Source organism: Phallusia mammillata, chromosome 7 (assembly GCF_965637545.1).
Source record: "Phallusia mammillata chromosome 7, kaPhaMamm4.hap1.1, whole genome shotgun sequence".
NCBI lineage: Eukaryota > Metazoa > Chordata > Ascidiacea > Phlebobranchia > Ascidiidae > Phallusia > Phallusia mammillata.
In genome coordinates, this window is record NC_137258.1 from 4,560,883 (window position 1) to 4,578,845 (window position 17,963).

Genomic DNA, 17,963 nt, shown 5'->3' on the forward strand with positions numbered 1-17,963 from the left:
GTAAAAACGTGAAAATTACTTTACATTTAATCAACTCTTCCAGATTTTTCCTTTTACGGTGTGAAGTAGTTCATTTCGGGGCAAACAAATACCTGCGTTTTCGTTGGAATTTGTCATAATTTCGGCAGACGTAGGCATTCCTTGGCTAAGCGATGGTTTTTTTGTCTGTAACGTCTTGCGTGCAACCTGCGTATACATGTCAATATACCATGTACTTCGGGCAGATAATTCGTATTCACTGTGAGTAATTTAAGCCTCTTGTGGCCTATACGGTTTGTGTATTAGTTTTAGAAAAGAGTCTAGATTAACTGTATAGGCCCTTGTCACGTAATGTGCCATGTTTTTTGATTTATGACGTGTACTCGCTTTATCTGTGACGTACTGTTTTGGATTGTGACATGACGCAATGTACTTTGGTTGCAGCTAAGGCCAATACCCAAAAAAGAGATAAAAATAGATTTTTAAATGTAGAAAATATTATTTGACATACTAAGGCCAAACTGAAAACTTGCGCAACTGGATTATCTGATTTTTGGATGTTATATATTTTAATTGGCATCTAAATTTAATAAGAAAATAACACTTTCAACAATGTGCCCTTTAACCCTGCTCGGCATTACGTGCCGTATTCACAGGTGTTACCTCAAATCAAGGGCTAAGCTGTACTTTGGATTGTGGTGGGTTGATGAAATAAACATGCAGGTGCATGTAAAGGTCTTGTCTGATCTGAGGCGTGGGTTGAGCCATTCCTTATAACCTTGATATTATCCTCGATAACATTCCTGTTTCTTGTTGCCCGGCGGTTTCGGTTGAATTTTAAGAAACGGGATTATATTAAAGACAAACCTGTCTGGCTGGTTCCTTAGCTATTTGCTTTTAAACCAACTCCTTTTATGGAACGCGACTTGTCGCATATTTAGTGTTTCTTGCTTCCACCGTGTGCAAAAAGAAATGCTCTTTTGGGGTGCTAAGAGGTTATTTCAACTGAGTCCTTGGTTGAAGTATGGAGAACTGTTGTCAGGCTGACATACAGTACTTTCTAATGTATGTAAAATTTCCACATGTGTAACACTTTTTCGTTCCTTGGTATTTTTAGTTGGCTGTTGGTTTAATTCTACGAAAACGTTTCAAAACTAGATGCGCTTTTATTATTTAAGTGGGTTTTTACGTTGGTTTTCGATCACTTGATCATTTCGACATGCCAACGTTGCTTTCAGGCTTCAAAACATGTTTTCGTTATTTGACAAACACCATGAACCGGTAGCTGTGCATCCAACTTCCGTCTACTAAGGGCACAGCACAGAAACTACGGTTATTTATAGCTTGAAAAAGTCTATTTTTGTGCTGCCGGGATATTTGAAGTTTGTCTTAGCGCACGATATGTGGATTTCGACCAACTATGAAACTTAAAATAGGCTTGTTGTTTTGACCTGGCCGAACCGTTACTGTGATGACCCATCAGCAATTTTTCACTGCAAAGAAATCTCCCTTTCATGTTAAAAAGTGGACATTTTCTATTAACCAATTGTATGCGAGTTTTGACTATTTTCCACGTGAACAAGTTTTTTTAACAGATTGAAATTTATAACAGTTCTAGCACAAATGTAGATTAAATGTGTATTGTAATTACTCATGTAAATTCAACCACGATATATAGGTTAAGTGATATTTTATAAGGCTGTTGACCTATTTCCGCAATTCATTTCATTTTTTTTTCTTGAGCGTCATAATGACGTTGCTGTGATCTTGTTTAAATGTTGTAATGAAGTTTATTTTATTGATTACTTCCGCTTACGGACGAATTTGGCCCGATTGCAAATTTAATAACCGAACTACGTAAATGGAAGACCCTGAAACGAGTTCGCATAACTTTAAACCACAAATTCCAAATTTCAAACATACTCAGACACTTAAAGCTTAATTAAAAGCTGTGGATATTGTTATTTGTTTTTGTTTGTGAGAGTAGGGGCATTTTAACGCAAATTTGTATCTTATAAAACACAAACTGCTTTTACTTCGAAAATTTATAAACCAACTTGTAACTAATAAAAAGAGGTCGTCTAATTACATATTTAAACGAACGAGGTGCTTTCAAAACATTACCGCTACCACCACTCAGACAAAAAAACAACGATTATGTAATATAATAAGTCAAGCAATACCTTATATAGCCCCCGAACTGTGCGTATTTGTTTATTGCTATGTCATTGCATGTCAGTTATGACATCGTTCATGTAAACATCTGCATGTAATTGCCAGATCCGTCCCTGACATATCTTTCCATATAACCTGGCATTTTGCTTGACGCATTAAGAAGGTTCGTAGAATCGGCAGAAGCTGGGAGAAAGCGCAGTGCCACCCTAAGGTCGAACTTGATCACGAAATTCGAGGTAATTCACTTATTTTAATTCTCGCGTGCTGTATGTATTTGTAAGGTTCTACTGCACAACATGAATGGTAATATGTTTTGCATTAAAGTGCTAATCCCTAGCCGTAACAAAGTTTAAAAGATTTGATCAATTTTTTGGCAAATGTTTAAAATGTGCCAAGTAAAAAGTTTCTTTTTTAAAGTGCAAAAATACATCCAGTTCTTCGATTGTGCTTTTGCACATTTTACCTAGCTGACGTTTGAAACTAAATCAGCGCATTTAACTCCTTTGCCAACGAACTTTTGGCGAATAAAATTACGTAACCTCAAAAGGCGTTTTTCATGTATTCTACATGAGGTTGTTTCGAACACAAAGAGGTCGATAATAAGGACCCTTGGTATTTTTGGTTTGTTTTACGCATTTAAACTCAATCACAAGTATGAGTTTATGTGTCGTTTAAAATGTTGGCCACAAGTTCATGTATTTAATTGGTTAAGTTTGTACCAATACCCGTTTCAGAGGATCATCATAGGAAAACTTAATAGCGACATTAAAAACGATTTTACCCGTTTATCGGTGTAAAATTGGTTCGCCATAAACTGTATGTTGTCACAACAAGTATAACAACCACGAGAAATTGCGATTTCCGCATTGTTAGACGACCAGAAATTCCTTACGTCTAGTCTACACTTGTCCGTAATATTGTTCCATGGCACGATCTAACCAAGCCGCTTTCGTAATCATCCCATGACGCATCCGAACCACGTGGTATCATCAGACATGCGCACAACAGGCATAGTAGACTGGAAACTTTAGTTGCGAGCCAGAGCATATTATGCCATTCTGGCTCCAAAACATGCATGATACTGCAAACTGTCAGGGCGGATGGAATTTTTTGTCAAGCCGTCCAATTCGTCTGTAAAACATTGTTTCTTGCGGACCGGACATGCAGACTACTGAACCTTTGTCCTTTAATTGCCTGGCATTAACGCTTTTTTGCACTGATGAAATTTTGTCGTGTATTGTTTTGGGTGTGATTGGTGATTCGGCAAACGGATTTTTCTGTGTTTTGTTGTGGCAACATAAGGGTGTGTCGTGTATGATTGTTATGTAACCATTTGTTTCTTTCTTGCCTGTCCTGGAAAAATATTACACTGAAGTGTTCGCAACGTTTTACCACAAGTATCTTTAAAAAAGGGGTAAAGTACAGGTATACATTGATAAAATTGTGGTTTTAAAATGATTCACTCGGGTATTAAGTTTTTGTGTATTGGCTGCTTTGGCCACCTGATACGTTGTTTGCAACAAAGAAGAAAATCATTAGTGCCCTTTTACCTTGTAACGCAAAGCCAATTTTCAAACGTAACCGAAACTTGTACTTGACAAGTATTAAATGTTACGTGCCAGGTTAAAGACTCCATGTGCTGCATGTTGCATATCGATCACATCATTCCTGCAACAAAATCATCCAATTCCAATCGATATACGTCACCTTATAACGTACACGACCGCCCATCAACGTCACATATGCACGATGTACATTAAAACACGAATTTTGATGACACACGCGTATAACCTCGATGCATATTGTGCAAGGTCGAAAAACGAAATTAACCCAGCTTTGAGGTAACTGTTTAAATCTGGCCTTTTTTGAAATGCTGTTCTCTGATTAAACCAATACTATTAGTCTAACTAGTGATTTCAAAGCGACAATTCAACAATTAATCTGTCATTTTGTTTTATTGTCTGAAAACTGCTTCATTTTGTTCAGACTGAAACATTCTTTATGGGCTTTAGGCTAAAATTGTGAACATTTTTTCAAGAAAAGGTCACGTTTGATCTTGTATCGTTTAGTTTTTAATGTTTCAAAAACTGAATGTAAGTGACCTAGTTTTAATTACCTGCCGCAAGTTTTACAAACAAACACACAATTAAGTAGGATGCAATAATTTATTTAAATTAGAAAGTCGAATCATGAAATATCGCACAAAAGAGCACTAATAATAAATTAGAAGCACTTTCTGTGGACGATAGAGGGACCGGCTTCATCGTACTCCTGCTTGGTGATCCACATTTGCTGGAAGGTAGACAAGGATGCAAGGATTGAACCTCCAATCCAGACGGAGTACTTCCTCTCTGGAGGAGCAATGATTTTGATCTTCATGGTGCTGGGAGCAAGAGCAGTGATCTCTTTCTGCATCCTGTCGGCGATACCAGGATACATGGTGGTTCCACCAGAGAGGACGTTGTTGGCGTACAGATCCTTGCGGATGTCAATATCGCACTTCATGATGGAGTTGTATGTTGTCTCGTGAATGCCAGCGGATTCCATTCCTAGGGAAAAGAAAGAGAGAGTGGTTAGAAGTGAGTGAGTGAGAAAAAGGAAAAGAAAAGAGAAGAGAAGAATAAAGAAAAATCGGTAGAAAAAAACAGGAAAAAAAGCAAGTATCAGGACAAAAGGGGAAAGTATTAGAAGTGAAGAAGCAAGGATCGAAAGGAGAAAAAAAGCGTAGATTAGAAGAAAATAAAAATGTTGTAACGGAAATCATAAACAGACAAGAAATCAAAGAGATTACAGAAACGTAGAAGAAAAAAGCAAAGATCGGGATTAGTTTGTAGTCGGTAGTTATTATAGAAAGATCAGGTCGGGAAATGATTTGTTATATATTTGTTTAGGACTATTAAAAATCAGGAAAATATTACATAGAAAAGCTGTTTAAATCTAAAAAAAAAGTAGGGAAAATGACAGAAGGAACAAGTAAAGATGCGTATTGGGAAGAACAGATTTAGATTGAGTAGAGCAGAAAGAAAGAAAGCTAAAGAACAGTTAAGAAAGGAAGAGTAAAAAAGAAATTACAGAACAGTTAAGAGAGTTAATGAGAAAAGAGTGAAAAAGAAGAACAGTTACAATAGATAGGGAAGAAAAAGTTAAAGAGCAGTTCAGAAAGAAAGAGCAATGAACTAAGTTTAAGAGCAGTTAAGGGAGAGTGAAAAAGAAAGTGGAATTAAAGAAAAGTTAAGTGAGATAATGAGATAGATAGGGAAGAAAAAGTTAAAGGACAGTTCAGAAAGAAAGAGCAGTAAACTAAGTTTAAGAGCAGTTAAGGGAGAGTGAAAAGGAAAGTGGAATTAAAGAACAGTTAAGAGAGATAATGAGATAGATAGGGAAGAAAGAGTAAAACATAGTTCAAGAAAGTTAAAGAAGAAAGAGTGAAAAGAAGTTAAAGAACAGTTAGGATAGTTGAGAAAGAAGATAAAATTAAAGAGAGTTAAGGAAGAAAGAGTAAAATAGTTAAAGAACATTTAAGAGAGAGTTAAGGAAGAAAAGAGTGAAAGACAAAGGAAACTTAAATGGAGGAGTAAACAAGGGACAAATAGCAGGATGTTGGCGATTGTAGTTAGAAAGATGACGTTTATTGTAGAAACGAAAGTAATAGAAATTTTTTAAAAACAAGTTGAAAAAAAGGAAAATGATAGTCATTATACTGAAAAAAGAAAATTAAGTAAAAGAATGTTTTTTGCAGAAAAAAGTGAGCTATTTGATTTAGTGAAGAAATAAAGTAAAAGTTAGAAATGCAGGGAAACAGGAAATTAAAAAAAATGCAGAAAAGAAATAAAAAATGTTAATTAAGAAAAGCAGCTTCGTAAAAGTTAGAAAAGTGAAAATACACCGGAAGGGTAAAAAAGTAAAGATATAAATTAATATGTATGAAAAGAAACTACGTAGGAAGAGTTAAAATGTAGTTGAAAAGAGAAAACTAGAAGTCATAAAAGAGAAGCATAAATGGTGAATGGTTCAGTTAAAGGAGCAGAATTTTTTTTCAAGACAAAACAACTCTTTTACTGTTGCCTATGATGTGGTTATTATTCTCTATTCTATCCAAAAGCTAAGGTTTTCAAACTACCACCTCGCCAACAGCGCTCTCTAACGGCAAAAAATAACTCTGTGGTGACTTTTAAAATTACTGTACGCTAATTGTGATAGACTAATTAAACGTTTTTTATGTGACTTCTCTTTACACATATTTGCAATACCAATGTCATACTAAATTACTTCTTTTACCAGGAGTTATAATTGACTGTTTTTTCACAAATGCTAATAGATGATGGAATGCCAACCCTTTCGGCCTACGTACTCTACCCTTACAGGCGCATTTCAAGATGTATCATTTACAAACACAACCCACTCTATTAACCCACTAGCCTGCATGTATCCTTTGCAACGTACTACCTGGGCGATGCTACAAAACCACAACTCGCATAAAAAGAATATAAAAAGCTCAACTCACCAATAAATGATGGCTGGAAAAGAGTCTCAGGGCATCGGAATCGTTCGTTGCCAATGGTGATAACTTGACCGTCAGGAAGTTCATAGCTCTTCTCAAGGGATGTGCTAGAAGCGGCGGTTGCCATTTCTTGCTCGAAGTCCAAAGCGACGTAGCAGAGTTTCTCCTTGATGTCACGAACAATTTCACGCTCAGCTAAAAGCAAAATGTTTGGTTTTAAATGATTTTTTAACGCCAGATAAGTTTGATTTTAAACAGCTTAATTGCAGTTTGGTTAAAGTAAACTGTGCCTAGGTAAAGGACAAAAGACGAATAATTACTTTTAACAAATAGCCTACAATTAGCAACTCTTTCTGTTATTGTTCACCACAGTCATTTTAAACTAATAAAGCCAATTCACTTTCGGTTTGCTTATTTTAAATGTGACTTTTCGTGTTTTCGGATGATTAAGTTTACTTACCAGTTGTGACAAAGGAGTATCCACGCTCAGTGAGAATTTTCATGAGGTAGTCAGTCAAGTCACGACCGGCTAAATCCAACCGCGCGATGGCGTGAGGGAGCGCGTATCCTTCGTAGATGGGCACGTTGTGGGAAACACCATCACCGGCATCGAGGACAATACCTGAAGAAATATACTATATTTAGTGATTTTGAACTTTGTAACCACAAATTATGGTGTGGCATGATTTAGTTTTAGAAATTCGTACCTGTGGTTCTGCCAGAAGCATACAGTGAGAGCACGGCTTGGATAGCAACGTACATGGCTGGCACATTGAAAGTCTCGAACATGATCTGGGTCATCTTTTCACGGTTAGCTTTAGGGTTAAGTGGGGCCTCGGTGAGAAGGGTTGGGTGCTCTTCTGGTGCAACACGGAGCTCGTTGTAGAAGGTGTGATGCCAGATCTTCTCCATATCATCCCAGTTGGTGATGATGCCATGCTCGATGGGGTATTTCAGGGTAAGGATACCACGTTTGCTCTGGGCTTCGTCGCCAACGTAGCTGTCTTTTTGTCCCATACCGACCATAACGCCCTGTAAAAGATCGTGTTTTATGATGCTGTCTAGTTCTTAGAATCCAGTGTTCTTGGTACAAGTGTTAGGCTACTTTAACCACTAAATGTTGAAGCAACTTTGAGGCGTGGTTTTCCATATTTGTTTTGTACCAAAAACAGAAGTACCAAAAACTGTCATGTATTTATTTTTTGAAAATCATTGCATTACAGCATAAAGCACAGAAGATCCAGATTTAGGATTGGGTTTTAAATTGAAATTCATCAATAAGCCTGAAAAATGTCTTACCTGATGTCTTGGTCGTCCGACAATAGATGGGAAGACAGCTCTTGGTGCGTCATCCCCAGCGAATCCGGATTTCACCAATCCTGATCCGTTGTCGCAGACGAGTGCGGTTTGATCTTCTTCGGAGTCTGACATGTTTGATTTTCTGGAACACAAACATTTAACTGAAAACCTTGACAAGTGACATTTTGTAAATAGCCGAAACAGCCGTTGATTTCCAGAATTTTTCCTCTAAGTTTAGTGCATGTAAAAAAGCATTTATATACCTGCTTTTGCTGAGCAGTCAAATGTGGCTTTACATTACAACTTATGTCTTTTTTTCTTTCAAGATTTATAAATTTTGTTATTCAATAGAGTTTTGTCTGACGCATCCATTTTGCATGGATGACCTTAGTGTATTTAACACGAAAATCGTGGGTATCTAACTTTTGCCGAAACGATTTGCTTGTTTATTTGTACCACACTCAAACCACTTACGTGTTTGTTAGTGAACGAAGAGACTTGAAGATGAGTTGAGAAGCTGATGCTTGTTGTTGCTTGATACGATGAAGTGTGTTCTATTCGTTCTACTACTGTGGCTTTTATACTGGATCTGCTGCGAAGAAGTAACAGATGACGAGCTGTCAGCTGTTGACAACGCGCCAGGCCATCACGCAACATCAAGGTGACGATTGCAGCGCCGAAAAATATTCGCCCCTTATATGGTTCGACGCTCCATCAGCTTCGCTTTGACGCCTTAGACCAGTGTTTTCCGATTATTTTGTTTCAGCATAACCGTTTTCGATTAGCTTGTCCGACCCTCGCATACATATATACAGTATGTATAAACGATTTTAATGGTTTGAGCTAACAACAAATACGGATATTGCCCATTTTATAAGTTATTTCTTAAATTCCAACCAAAATATTCATTAAATGTATCGCAATAAACGAACAAAGATTCTTGCAATACTTGAAATTCTCTAAGAATACCAGATAAAACAAGGACAAATCCTGGTAAATTTATTCTGGGAATCTTTCCCTGTTGTCGTTGTAGCAACGATTTCCACCTTTCATTTTTTAAATCACAAGTTCAGGAAATATTTATTTCCTGAACTTGTGAAAGCAAGGACAATTTAACTATTATTGATATATTTTTAGGCGGCCAAAAACCCTGTGCTTCGCACAAATCTATTATGTGCAGTTTTGATAGACAAGTATATTGGTTAAATCAGTTTTACGAACAAAACAACAGGACACTGCGTTTCCAATACAACTTCCTGTTTTTCACGATGACGATTGATTGCTTCTACGTTATTGCATATCGCCGTTGTGTTGCTTTATGTATTGTAGCTATGCTGTACATCTAGGATATAAGGTAGCTGTAGTATTCTACACGGCAAGTCAGTTCATCTAAACCTAAAAGTTTTGATAAGGTTGTTTTGTAGGAATAAAATTTATATTAATTGATAGCGTTTAGTCAGTAAACGATTGGAAGACCTTGATATATATATATATGGTTTGCAGACATTGAGATTCTACATTGTTAGCTAACTTTATGTTAAACTAGAAGTTTATGTTTCAGCAAAGTGTTTTGGCACAATGATCCGTTGCATGACTCAAGCATATGGCTTTTCCTGCCACTGGATTTGTTTGAATGGAAACTTTGATTGAATGTCACCGCAGCATGAGATTCAGCCTTTTCTTGCACCTTTTTTGCGCCTGGTTAAAATGTTTAACAGCTCAAGGTAAGAATAGTTTCACAACAATGTTGCAACTTATTTACGCGCTTTCAAAGCCATGTATTTACATGCAAGCTCGGTTTATTTGGTATAATGATCCGTTGCATGAACGTTGCAGTATATATTTATTATTATCTTTGCGACTAGAACAAGCCAGCTATATAAGCATCTCAAACAACATGTACCATCATCAAGTTGATATATTTCTTCGAACTCGGGAACACGTGTTCATGTGTGACGTACATGAGCTTTCTATAAGCAACACAATAGGTTATAAACCAAAAAAATCTACAACATTATGCGTTGTTATTAATAATAGCAGATATTAACAGATACAAATTGATGGTCATTTGAAAGAGATCAAGTCGATCATGTAAAAATCTCGTGTTACACTGCAAACGATTTTTATGGTCATAAAATTATTAAAAATATGGCGCAATTTTTCGTCGTTACAGTTACCCTGTCTTCAAATACGCTTTTATTCTTCTCTAATGATGTTGCACCTATTCAAGTTGTTACAGAAAACAGTTGCTGTGACATTGGAGGACGATGGACGAGATTTTACAACACGGACAGGCCGGGTGGCCGAAATAAGTGTGACTGCGAAAATTTAAATAGAATCAGAAAGTTGAATCCTGGCGAAGTCTGCGAAAGTCCTTCGCTTGTCGATGGACGTCTTTTGGATGGCACTAGTTACCATTTGACTGGTCAGAAAATAACCATTTCGCCCCGTGTTGGTTTGAGATGTTACAACAGAGGTGGACAGAAATGTTTGAATTATAAGGTCCGATTTTGCTGTGTAAACGGTAAGTTTTTGAGATTCCGTGTAAGAAATATTTTCGTCTTATGTAGTAGGTATACTGTGACACTTAGTCAATTCATAACTACCAGTTTATTTGCTACGCCACACAAAATGCAACATTGTGTTAGCAGAACAACTCTTCAATTTAAGATACTGTAGATTTTTTTGTTCTCGCATATTTTGTGGGCTCTCAGTCTCAAATACCCGTTTTGGGACGATAAGGCTAAATTTGTGCCGTGAGATCAATGTTAAAATTTGTTATTAATTTCATCACTCACTTACACTATTGTTTTTTTCTACACAAAAATCAATTTTCCCACACAAAGTTAACTAATGTAGTGTTGAAGTTCGTACCGACCACCCGTTTACAAATAGCCTAGAAGTGGTGGGGCATAAACAAAAGTGTAGACAGACCTAGATACAAAATATACTTTCTAAGGTAATATGAACTCTCTGGCATTACTACAGGGCACCCTACGTCTTGCCCTTCGTTTGTTTTGCGTGTGTGTTTGACTTGAAATAACATTCATACAATAGAAGCGCCTACATGCAACGACCAGGACTGGACACCATTCTTAAACCTTGGTCCTCCGGATGCCCTCGGAGACCTTGAGCCGCTTATCGACCTTCAGAATAGTTTTCCAACCGCTACCTGTCATACGCCAACACATTTGGAAGGAAGAGTTGTGGGACAAACAACACTGAACATCCAGCAGAACGTCCATCTTAACACAGCTGAAGGTTTCAAATGTTTAAACGTTGAAAATGCCGAGCCTTGTGAAGATTACGAAGTGAGACTTTGCTGTCCAGGATGTAAGTTGCTGGTGTGCTTATTATGTTCAAAAACGTTCTAATGTACGAGTTACGGTTATCCTCGTTATGTCAAGTTTGTGGGCTGTTTTTCCTCTTTGGAATTCCTTTTAGCTGTGCTTAGTAACTTTTTACTTTATATATATATATACGAGCAGTGTGTTGCATCAAAGCCTACGCATTGTTTTTTTCCTGGACGTATATAACATAGAGCTTGGTATGCTTTACTTAAAAAATATCGATCCGTACGTAGTTATGTTACCAGTGATAACATCCATAAAAGCATCTTATTGGCATATTACGTTAATGTGTTATAGATGTATTCAAAAAATACATCCATTCTCGGCGATTCTAACACATAAATTTCACTTTTTGATTTCGGTAGAAATATGCAGAAAACCCGACTTGTGATTTTTTAATATTTTCATCAAAATTTAACGCAAAATCCAAACTTCAGACCAACCCGAGCCGGAATGCACAAACGGTTTTTGGACCGAATTTTTCAACACTGACACCACACGCGAAGACGGCGACTTGGAACTTCTCTCCAATATCCAATCTCAGTTTCCAATATGTGATAACCCAACAACTGTTGAAGCAAGACTAGAAGGTGAATTTTCACACTGGTTCGGAGGACAGGTCGTTGAAATTGGAATTGAATTCGGTTTTCGCTGCAATAACTCTGCAACGCAGTTTTGTTATGACTATGAGGTGCGATTCTGCTGCCCAGGTGTTATTGGTAAGCATGTGTTTGTTTATGGCTAAATAAGGTGTATTGCCTGTTCTAGTTTTGTTGCATTCTATTTACCTTTCACTTTGAAAGTTTTTTTAAAAAAACTTTGAAGGTTGGAAAGCCGGGTGTGTTTGTTTAGCTCAGTGGTTCTCAAACGGTGTGACCTGAAAAGTAGCCAGGTGTGCTTAAAGATATCAAAAAATACAACTTGTATGATATGATCCTTAAGGAAAAATGTGTTTTTTTTCATATTACTACCAATTGTGCACCTCAATTTTTTTAGCAGGGTCCTGGGGTAAGTCTAGGAAACACCGGATTGTCTGATTCATATTTGCTGCGTTTTGCACTGCTGTTTTTTAGTTTCACATGTCGACGACAATGGGTTATGTTGTTGCAAAAACACAGAAATCCAATATATATTTAAATTAATCATTATGACCAACGATAATACAAAAGCAATGAACATCATCTCTATCTCGTAAAATGGTTTTCTGAGACGTGAAATGTGTGCCTATCTTTTCACAATAAATTTTTGATTCACAGAGGAAATTAGGCAGTGTGCTGAAGCTGAAGGGCACTGGACTCGATTTTACAACCGTGATAACCAAACGGGACAATGCGATTGTGAAACTTTAAACGAGATACGCATGGAGTACCCCGGGGAAGTATGTATGAACCCACTATTTGCCGATGCTCGCCTGTACAACGGTCTTCCCTACCACATGGGCGGGCAACGCGTGTACGTTAGCCCTGAAGATGGTTTAAGATGTAATAACAACGATACTGAGACTGAGGGACAGGAGTGCTACGATTATCAAATACGTTTCTGCTGTAAATTGGGTAAGCAATAATTTTGGAAAGATTTAACATAAGAACCTATACCAGACCAATTTGTTATACCGCTAGGTGGCGCAAAGAGCATTGGTGAATATTTAAAATGTGACCCACATTCAGACATAAAAAAAAACCTGATCAGGATTCGTCCCCGGGAGAGTCCTGGGTTCGAACCCCGTGAAAAAAAAATTGTGAAATAAAGGCAGGAACTTGGCCAAATGGTCCGACCCATATCCAGACATACAAACCTTGATCGGGATTCGTCCCCAAAAAGTATCGTGGGTTCGAACCCCGTGAAAAAATGTGTAAAAAAGCTTACGGTTAGGGTTGGGATGAGGTTTCATAAAATAATAAGACAAAAATCAACCTAAAAACTTAGTTCTTACGTTAAATATAATTCCTAACCCTTACCCTGTCTCGCTGTTTATTTGAATAACCGCGCTCTTTACGCCATCTAACAGTATTTAGCAAACTTTTCTATTGTAAGTTCTTATGTTAGCAGCTTTACCATGATTGTTGGTGTTTGTCATGTCTTGATTATGATGTTTACTTACGGTTGGTCAAACGCTCAAATGTATTGATGGGTTTGTAAAGGTCAAAAGCTCAGTTTCAATTGTAACTGATTTCCTTTCTTAAGAGGTGCACACTTATTTCGTGCCAAAAAGTTTTGAGCTTGCATATACCCGTAATAAAACTAAACTATTGTCAGCTTTTATGCAATACCGGGTCTAGCTCATGTGGCTAAAGTTTTTTTTTAATGTCCATTTTTGCTTTAATTCTTTGTGCTTGCGTTGATGGTTTAATTTTTCTACAGAACCACCAACATGTCAGGACCACGACTGGTCTCCATATTTCAATACCGATGATCCAAGCGGAGAGGGTGACTTTGAGTTCTTATTTGAAATCCAAAGGTTGTATCCGAAAGCAATCTGTTCGTCCCCAGTATGGATGGAAGCCCGCAAAGTGAACGATGAAACTATGTTTATTGACCAAAATGTTCATCTTAACCATACCCAAGGATTCCAGTGTTTCATCTGGCAAAACCACCAGTCTTGTTATGATTACGAAGTTCGGTTTTGTTGTCCAGGTGAGTAACACTAACTCACCGATTTGTAAGCTTTAATGGTTGTATAGTGGTTGACTTGAATTTATTTCGCTTGGTACAAGATAGCAATAAAATTGTACTAAAACTACCAAGCTGTTTATAGCAAAACATGGTAGGGGTAAATGAGGGGTAAAGCCACACAAGGGGTAAATGCGCTATTTAAACAGACGCGATTGAGCTGTTTTATTTCGGAAAATGTTTCTTCACAGTACAGTGTAGTAAACCTTTTCGTTAGCCATTGCAATACACTACTTGTGCAGCTTAACCTTGCCACCGTTTAGGCAAAATGAGGAGATAGGGGGAATCAAACTCATTAAACGTAGTACTGCCTTTCACTGAAGTATTCTGTGGAAAGTCAACTGTATTTTCGTAATGAGTATGTGTTTTACAAAAATACCTAAGCCTCTGCGTTTCAAACTTTTGTTGAAAAAGAAATTCTAAACAACATAAAAAATATTTTACCAGAACAACCTTATACATTTAAGGTTTTTACCCAATTGCGGAATGCGATGAAAAATACTGGACTTCGTTTTTTAATCGCGACCAACCTGACGGGCTTGGTGATTTTGAAACGGCCGCTTTGATAAAATTTGACTTTCCTGAAGAGTTGTGCAAACATCCAACTGCCATTCAAGCTCGTCTCCCCGATGGCCGCCACTACCTTATGTCGAATCAAGATATTTTTCTCAACGTTACCGAAGGGCTGATATGCAGGAATGATATTACTGGGGGATGTTTGGATTACGAAGTTCGCTTCTGTTGTCCGAAAGGTAAACAAAGTTGTTAAAAGTTTCTCGATTTCTAGGAGTTCGAATCCCGTACGCTCCTGGCTATGAACCCAGCTCAGGTGTTTTGCCTGCAGTAGGGTAAACCACTAGGTTTATTGTTACATCCGTAGCTTAATATGACACTGACCCAAGTACTACATAAAAATCGACATGTTATTTATCAGCAAGTTGTTGCTATTCACTGTGTCTAAACCAGTGGTTCCCAACCTTTCGTGGACCATGACCCCCTTTAAGTTACCATGTAGGACCTGTGCCCCCCTTAAAATGTAGATAGCAATCGCGCATTGGAATGCGGTATTAATTTTGGACTTAAACAGGTCTAATAGAGTAAATGAGCGTGATAAACCTCACTATAAACAAATAGTATGTGAAATAGTCGATTAAATTCGGGAATAAAGTTAAAGTGTAAATGACTTTTAGTGGGTGTTTCTTGTGAATCTACGCCCGTGGCCCCCCGGAACCCCTGGGGGGCCATGGGCCCTGTTTGGGAACCTCTGGTCTAAACCAAGATGGTACTTTTTGTCCACCACAAGTTTTTTTTTATAAATTAAAAAGCAGATCCGTATATAGTGTGAAACAGATCATAAGTTAATAGTTACCAAAAAAGGTAATAGTTAATCGTGCTAATCTTCTAAAACTAGTTATATTCCGCACTATACGAGTTTGCTCTACTGAATTAGCTAAAACTGCAAAATCAGTCTATGGATTTATTAGGCACCAAGCTCGTTACTGAATTCAATACCAACACTTGCTGCATTGCTGCAGTTTTATCTTGGTTGAGTAACTTCTATGGGTCAAAAATTTTTACTATGGCCATAGTTTTAATACCAATCTAGAATTCGGGACTAATTTGTGGATCGTGGTAACCTTTAGTATGATAATTCAACTCATAGTGCAACCTAATATTGTTTATTATTATCAAATAAAAAATAAAGTCCAACGCTCATTTTCTTAGCCGAAACTCCGTACTGTCCAAATGATGCATGGACACCTTTCTTGGATCACGACGACCCTGGGTTATATGGGGATTATGAGACGCTGCCACAGCTGCAAGCAATCTACCCAGAACTGATTTGTAACAAGCCCTTTGCTGTTGAGGCTAGATTGGTCAATGGAGACAGTTACGTGCTGGGAGAACAAGACATTGTTTTGTCTGAAACTGGGGGATTAAGATGCGATAACAGCGAAGACCAACGCTGTTTTGATTATGAGATTAGATTCTGTTGCCCTGCAGGTAATACTGATTTAATTTCGTATTGGTTTTACTAAATCTGATGTAAAGTTAAAGCTTTTACAGACCTTGAAAAAGTTGTGTTTTTACTTGGCTCGATTGTACTAGAATTGAGCCGAATTAAATGAATGGCACATGCAGTAGGAAATGATTTTTTTTAAATGTTAAAAAGGATTGGAGCGGTTGAGCTCTTATAAAATGGTCTGCAAAACCGAAGATACATGTCCTAGTTTTGTATAGATTTCGACCATTCAAAAACCGTTGTCACCACAAGTAAATTGCACTTAGATTGCATATAACTATAATTTTCTGACGTCGATATAAACTTAAAAAACACTGGCATCTTACTTGTGACGTCATCAATTTGATTCCTTTATTTAAGTAAATAATCTTTTCGCTCAAAAATGTTTCAATCTCTTGTTGTAAACAAAACATACCGCATACAAGATATAACTCATTTACAAAGTTAGTAGTAACAGTCGACAAATCATGTTTATTTCAGACAATTTTGATCCAACTTGTCCAGAAGGCGTTTGGAGTGGTTACGTCAGCTCCGACGATCCACGTGGTTTCGGTGACGTAGAAGAGTACTCAGAAATACTCAAAATTGATGCAGAAATTACGTGTATTGTGCCTTACGCTGTTCAATACAGAACGGTTGACCCAATCTTTCGTGATGTGAAACAAAATGTACACGTTGAAGACAATAGATTTTTGTGCATTAATAACGACCCAGAAGGACAAATTTGTGTAGATTATGAAATCAGCTTTTGCTGCATTACAGGTAAAACTGTTTGTATTAGCAAAACCTTTAGTGAGTCTTAAATGGATTAGATATTTGGTCCCCCAAATAAAAAGATATAGTTTTAGGCAACAATGCTCGAAAATATAACCCCAAGTTCACCTCATTACACTTTTACGAGGAAATCGAGAATAAAAAAATTGAGAACTTTTTTTTAATTTTTTCAGTTACATGTGTAACCACAATAACTATCGGACCATTGCCATGTGGATACACAAGGGAAATGGTAAGAGCATTATTTAATCCTTAAAAGATAAGTTGTAACATTCATTCATATTTTACAGTGCGTTGCTCTGGGTCACTGCTGGGACAACAAGGAGGAATCATGTTATGTTTTCTAACTTTCATTGATTTTAAAAATTGACCTGTTTTGCACATATTTATGCACTTCGTGTCATTTCACAAACTGGGATTGTGTTTATAAGCACACGACTATAGTCGTTCCGTTATGTTTGCGTTACTGGTTTAGATGCAAAATATTCGGTAACGCAAGACAAGACTACATACACAGCAAATACTTCAAACTTTCAAAAAAATATTGTTGTATTAGACGCGGCACTATAAGATGTGTTTCTTTTTTGCTATTTGCACCATCGTGTGTCAAACCGCTGTGGCATTTCATGTTTGTGCAATTGACTTGTTGCCACGTGACAAACGCACGTGCACATTTGCCGCCCATTATTACGTCATGCGCCGGCGGTTTCATTTCTTCTTCCTTACACCGTTACTAACTCCTTGTACCCGCGGTAAACTTTCGAAGTGGATGTTAAGACGAAATGCGACAAAAAGTTCGGGCCCGCCGGCAATTCGACGACTCTGACCGCGAATTCCACTAGGGTTGTGATTTGTGGAGTTTCCCTTTTGATTTCGCCCTCCCTGTTGAAATAAAATTTCGAGGAATTTTCGCAGCGCAAAATACCATCGAAAAACACTTTGGCTGTGTGTTTGGCCGAGACAAATATTGAGGTCAAAACGTTTTCGTGTTACATTTGAAAGTAAAAACGCAAACTATATGAATTGCTGTTTTTGTTCATATATAACCAACGCAATTTAAAAAACACACTGTAAACAAAATTCCATATTTTTCAATTATCCTTTGGTACGTTAAATCGTTTTTGTCATCAATGTATTGACAAGTTTTATTTTCTTTTGCAATAGTTCAGTTGAAAAACAGCTCTCCGACCCG

General features: G+C 37.4%; 2 protein-coding genes across 3 annotated transcripts; one reads left to right on the forward strand and one right to left on the reverse strand.

Annotated features, from left to right (window-relative positions):
- Positions 1–4,305: 4,305 nt before the first annotated feature.
- Positions 4,306–8,504, reverse strand: LOC145237044 (actin, muscle). The gene is made up of 6 exons (XM_080099757.1): positions 8,429–8,504; positions 7,955–8,096; positions 7,363–7,687; positions 7,116–7,277; positions 6,659–6,850; positions 4,306–4,703 (listed from the first exon to the last, which is right to left on the reverse strand). The coding sequence occupies exons 2-6, from the start codon at positions 8,084–8,086 to the stop codon at positions 4,378–4,380; spliced, it is 1,137 nt and encodes a 378-aa protein (XP_079955883.1). The 5' UTR covers positions 8,087–8,096; positions 8,429–8,504; the 3' UTR covers positions 4,306–4,377.
- Positions 8,505–8,544: 40 nt separating this feature from the next.
- On the forward strand, positions 8,545–17,708 carry LOC145237042 (uncharacterized). Of its 2 annotated transcripts, XM_080099753.1 has the most exons (12): positions 8,545–8,615; positions 9,516–9,678; positions 10,185–10,478; positions 11,012–11,287; positions 11,742–12,023; positions 12,561–12,857; positions 13,666–13,938; positions 14,442–14,726; positions 15,700–15,978; positions 16,478–16,759; positions 16,945–17,003; positions 17,062–17,708. In XM_080099753.1, exons 2-12 carry the CDS (start codon positions 9,588–9,590, stop codon positions 17,116–17,118), a joined length of 2,475 nt encoding a protein of 824 aa, XP_079955879.1. In that variant the 5' UTR covers positions 8,545–8,615; positions 9,516–9,587; the 3' UTR covers positions 17,119–17,708. The 2 variants fall into 2 exon arrangements, with proteins under 2 accessions (XP_079955879.1, XP_079955881.1); XM_080099755.1 differs by lacking the exons at positions 8,545–8,615; positions 9,516–9,678 and adding an exon at positions 9,837–9,942.
- Positions 17,709–17,963: the final 255 nt, after the last annotated feature.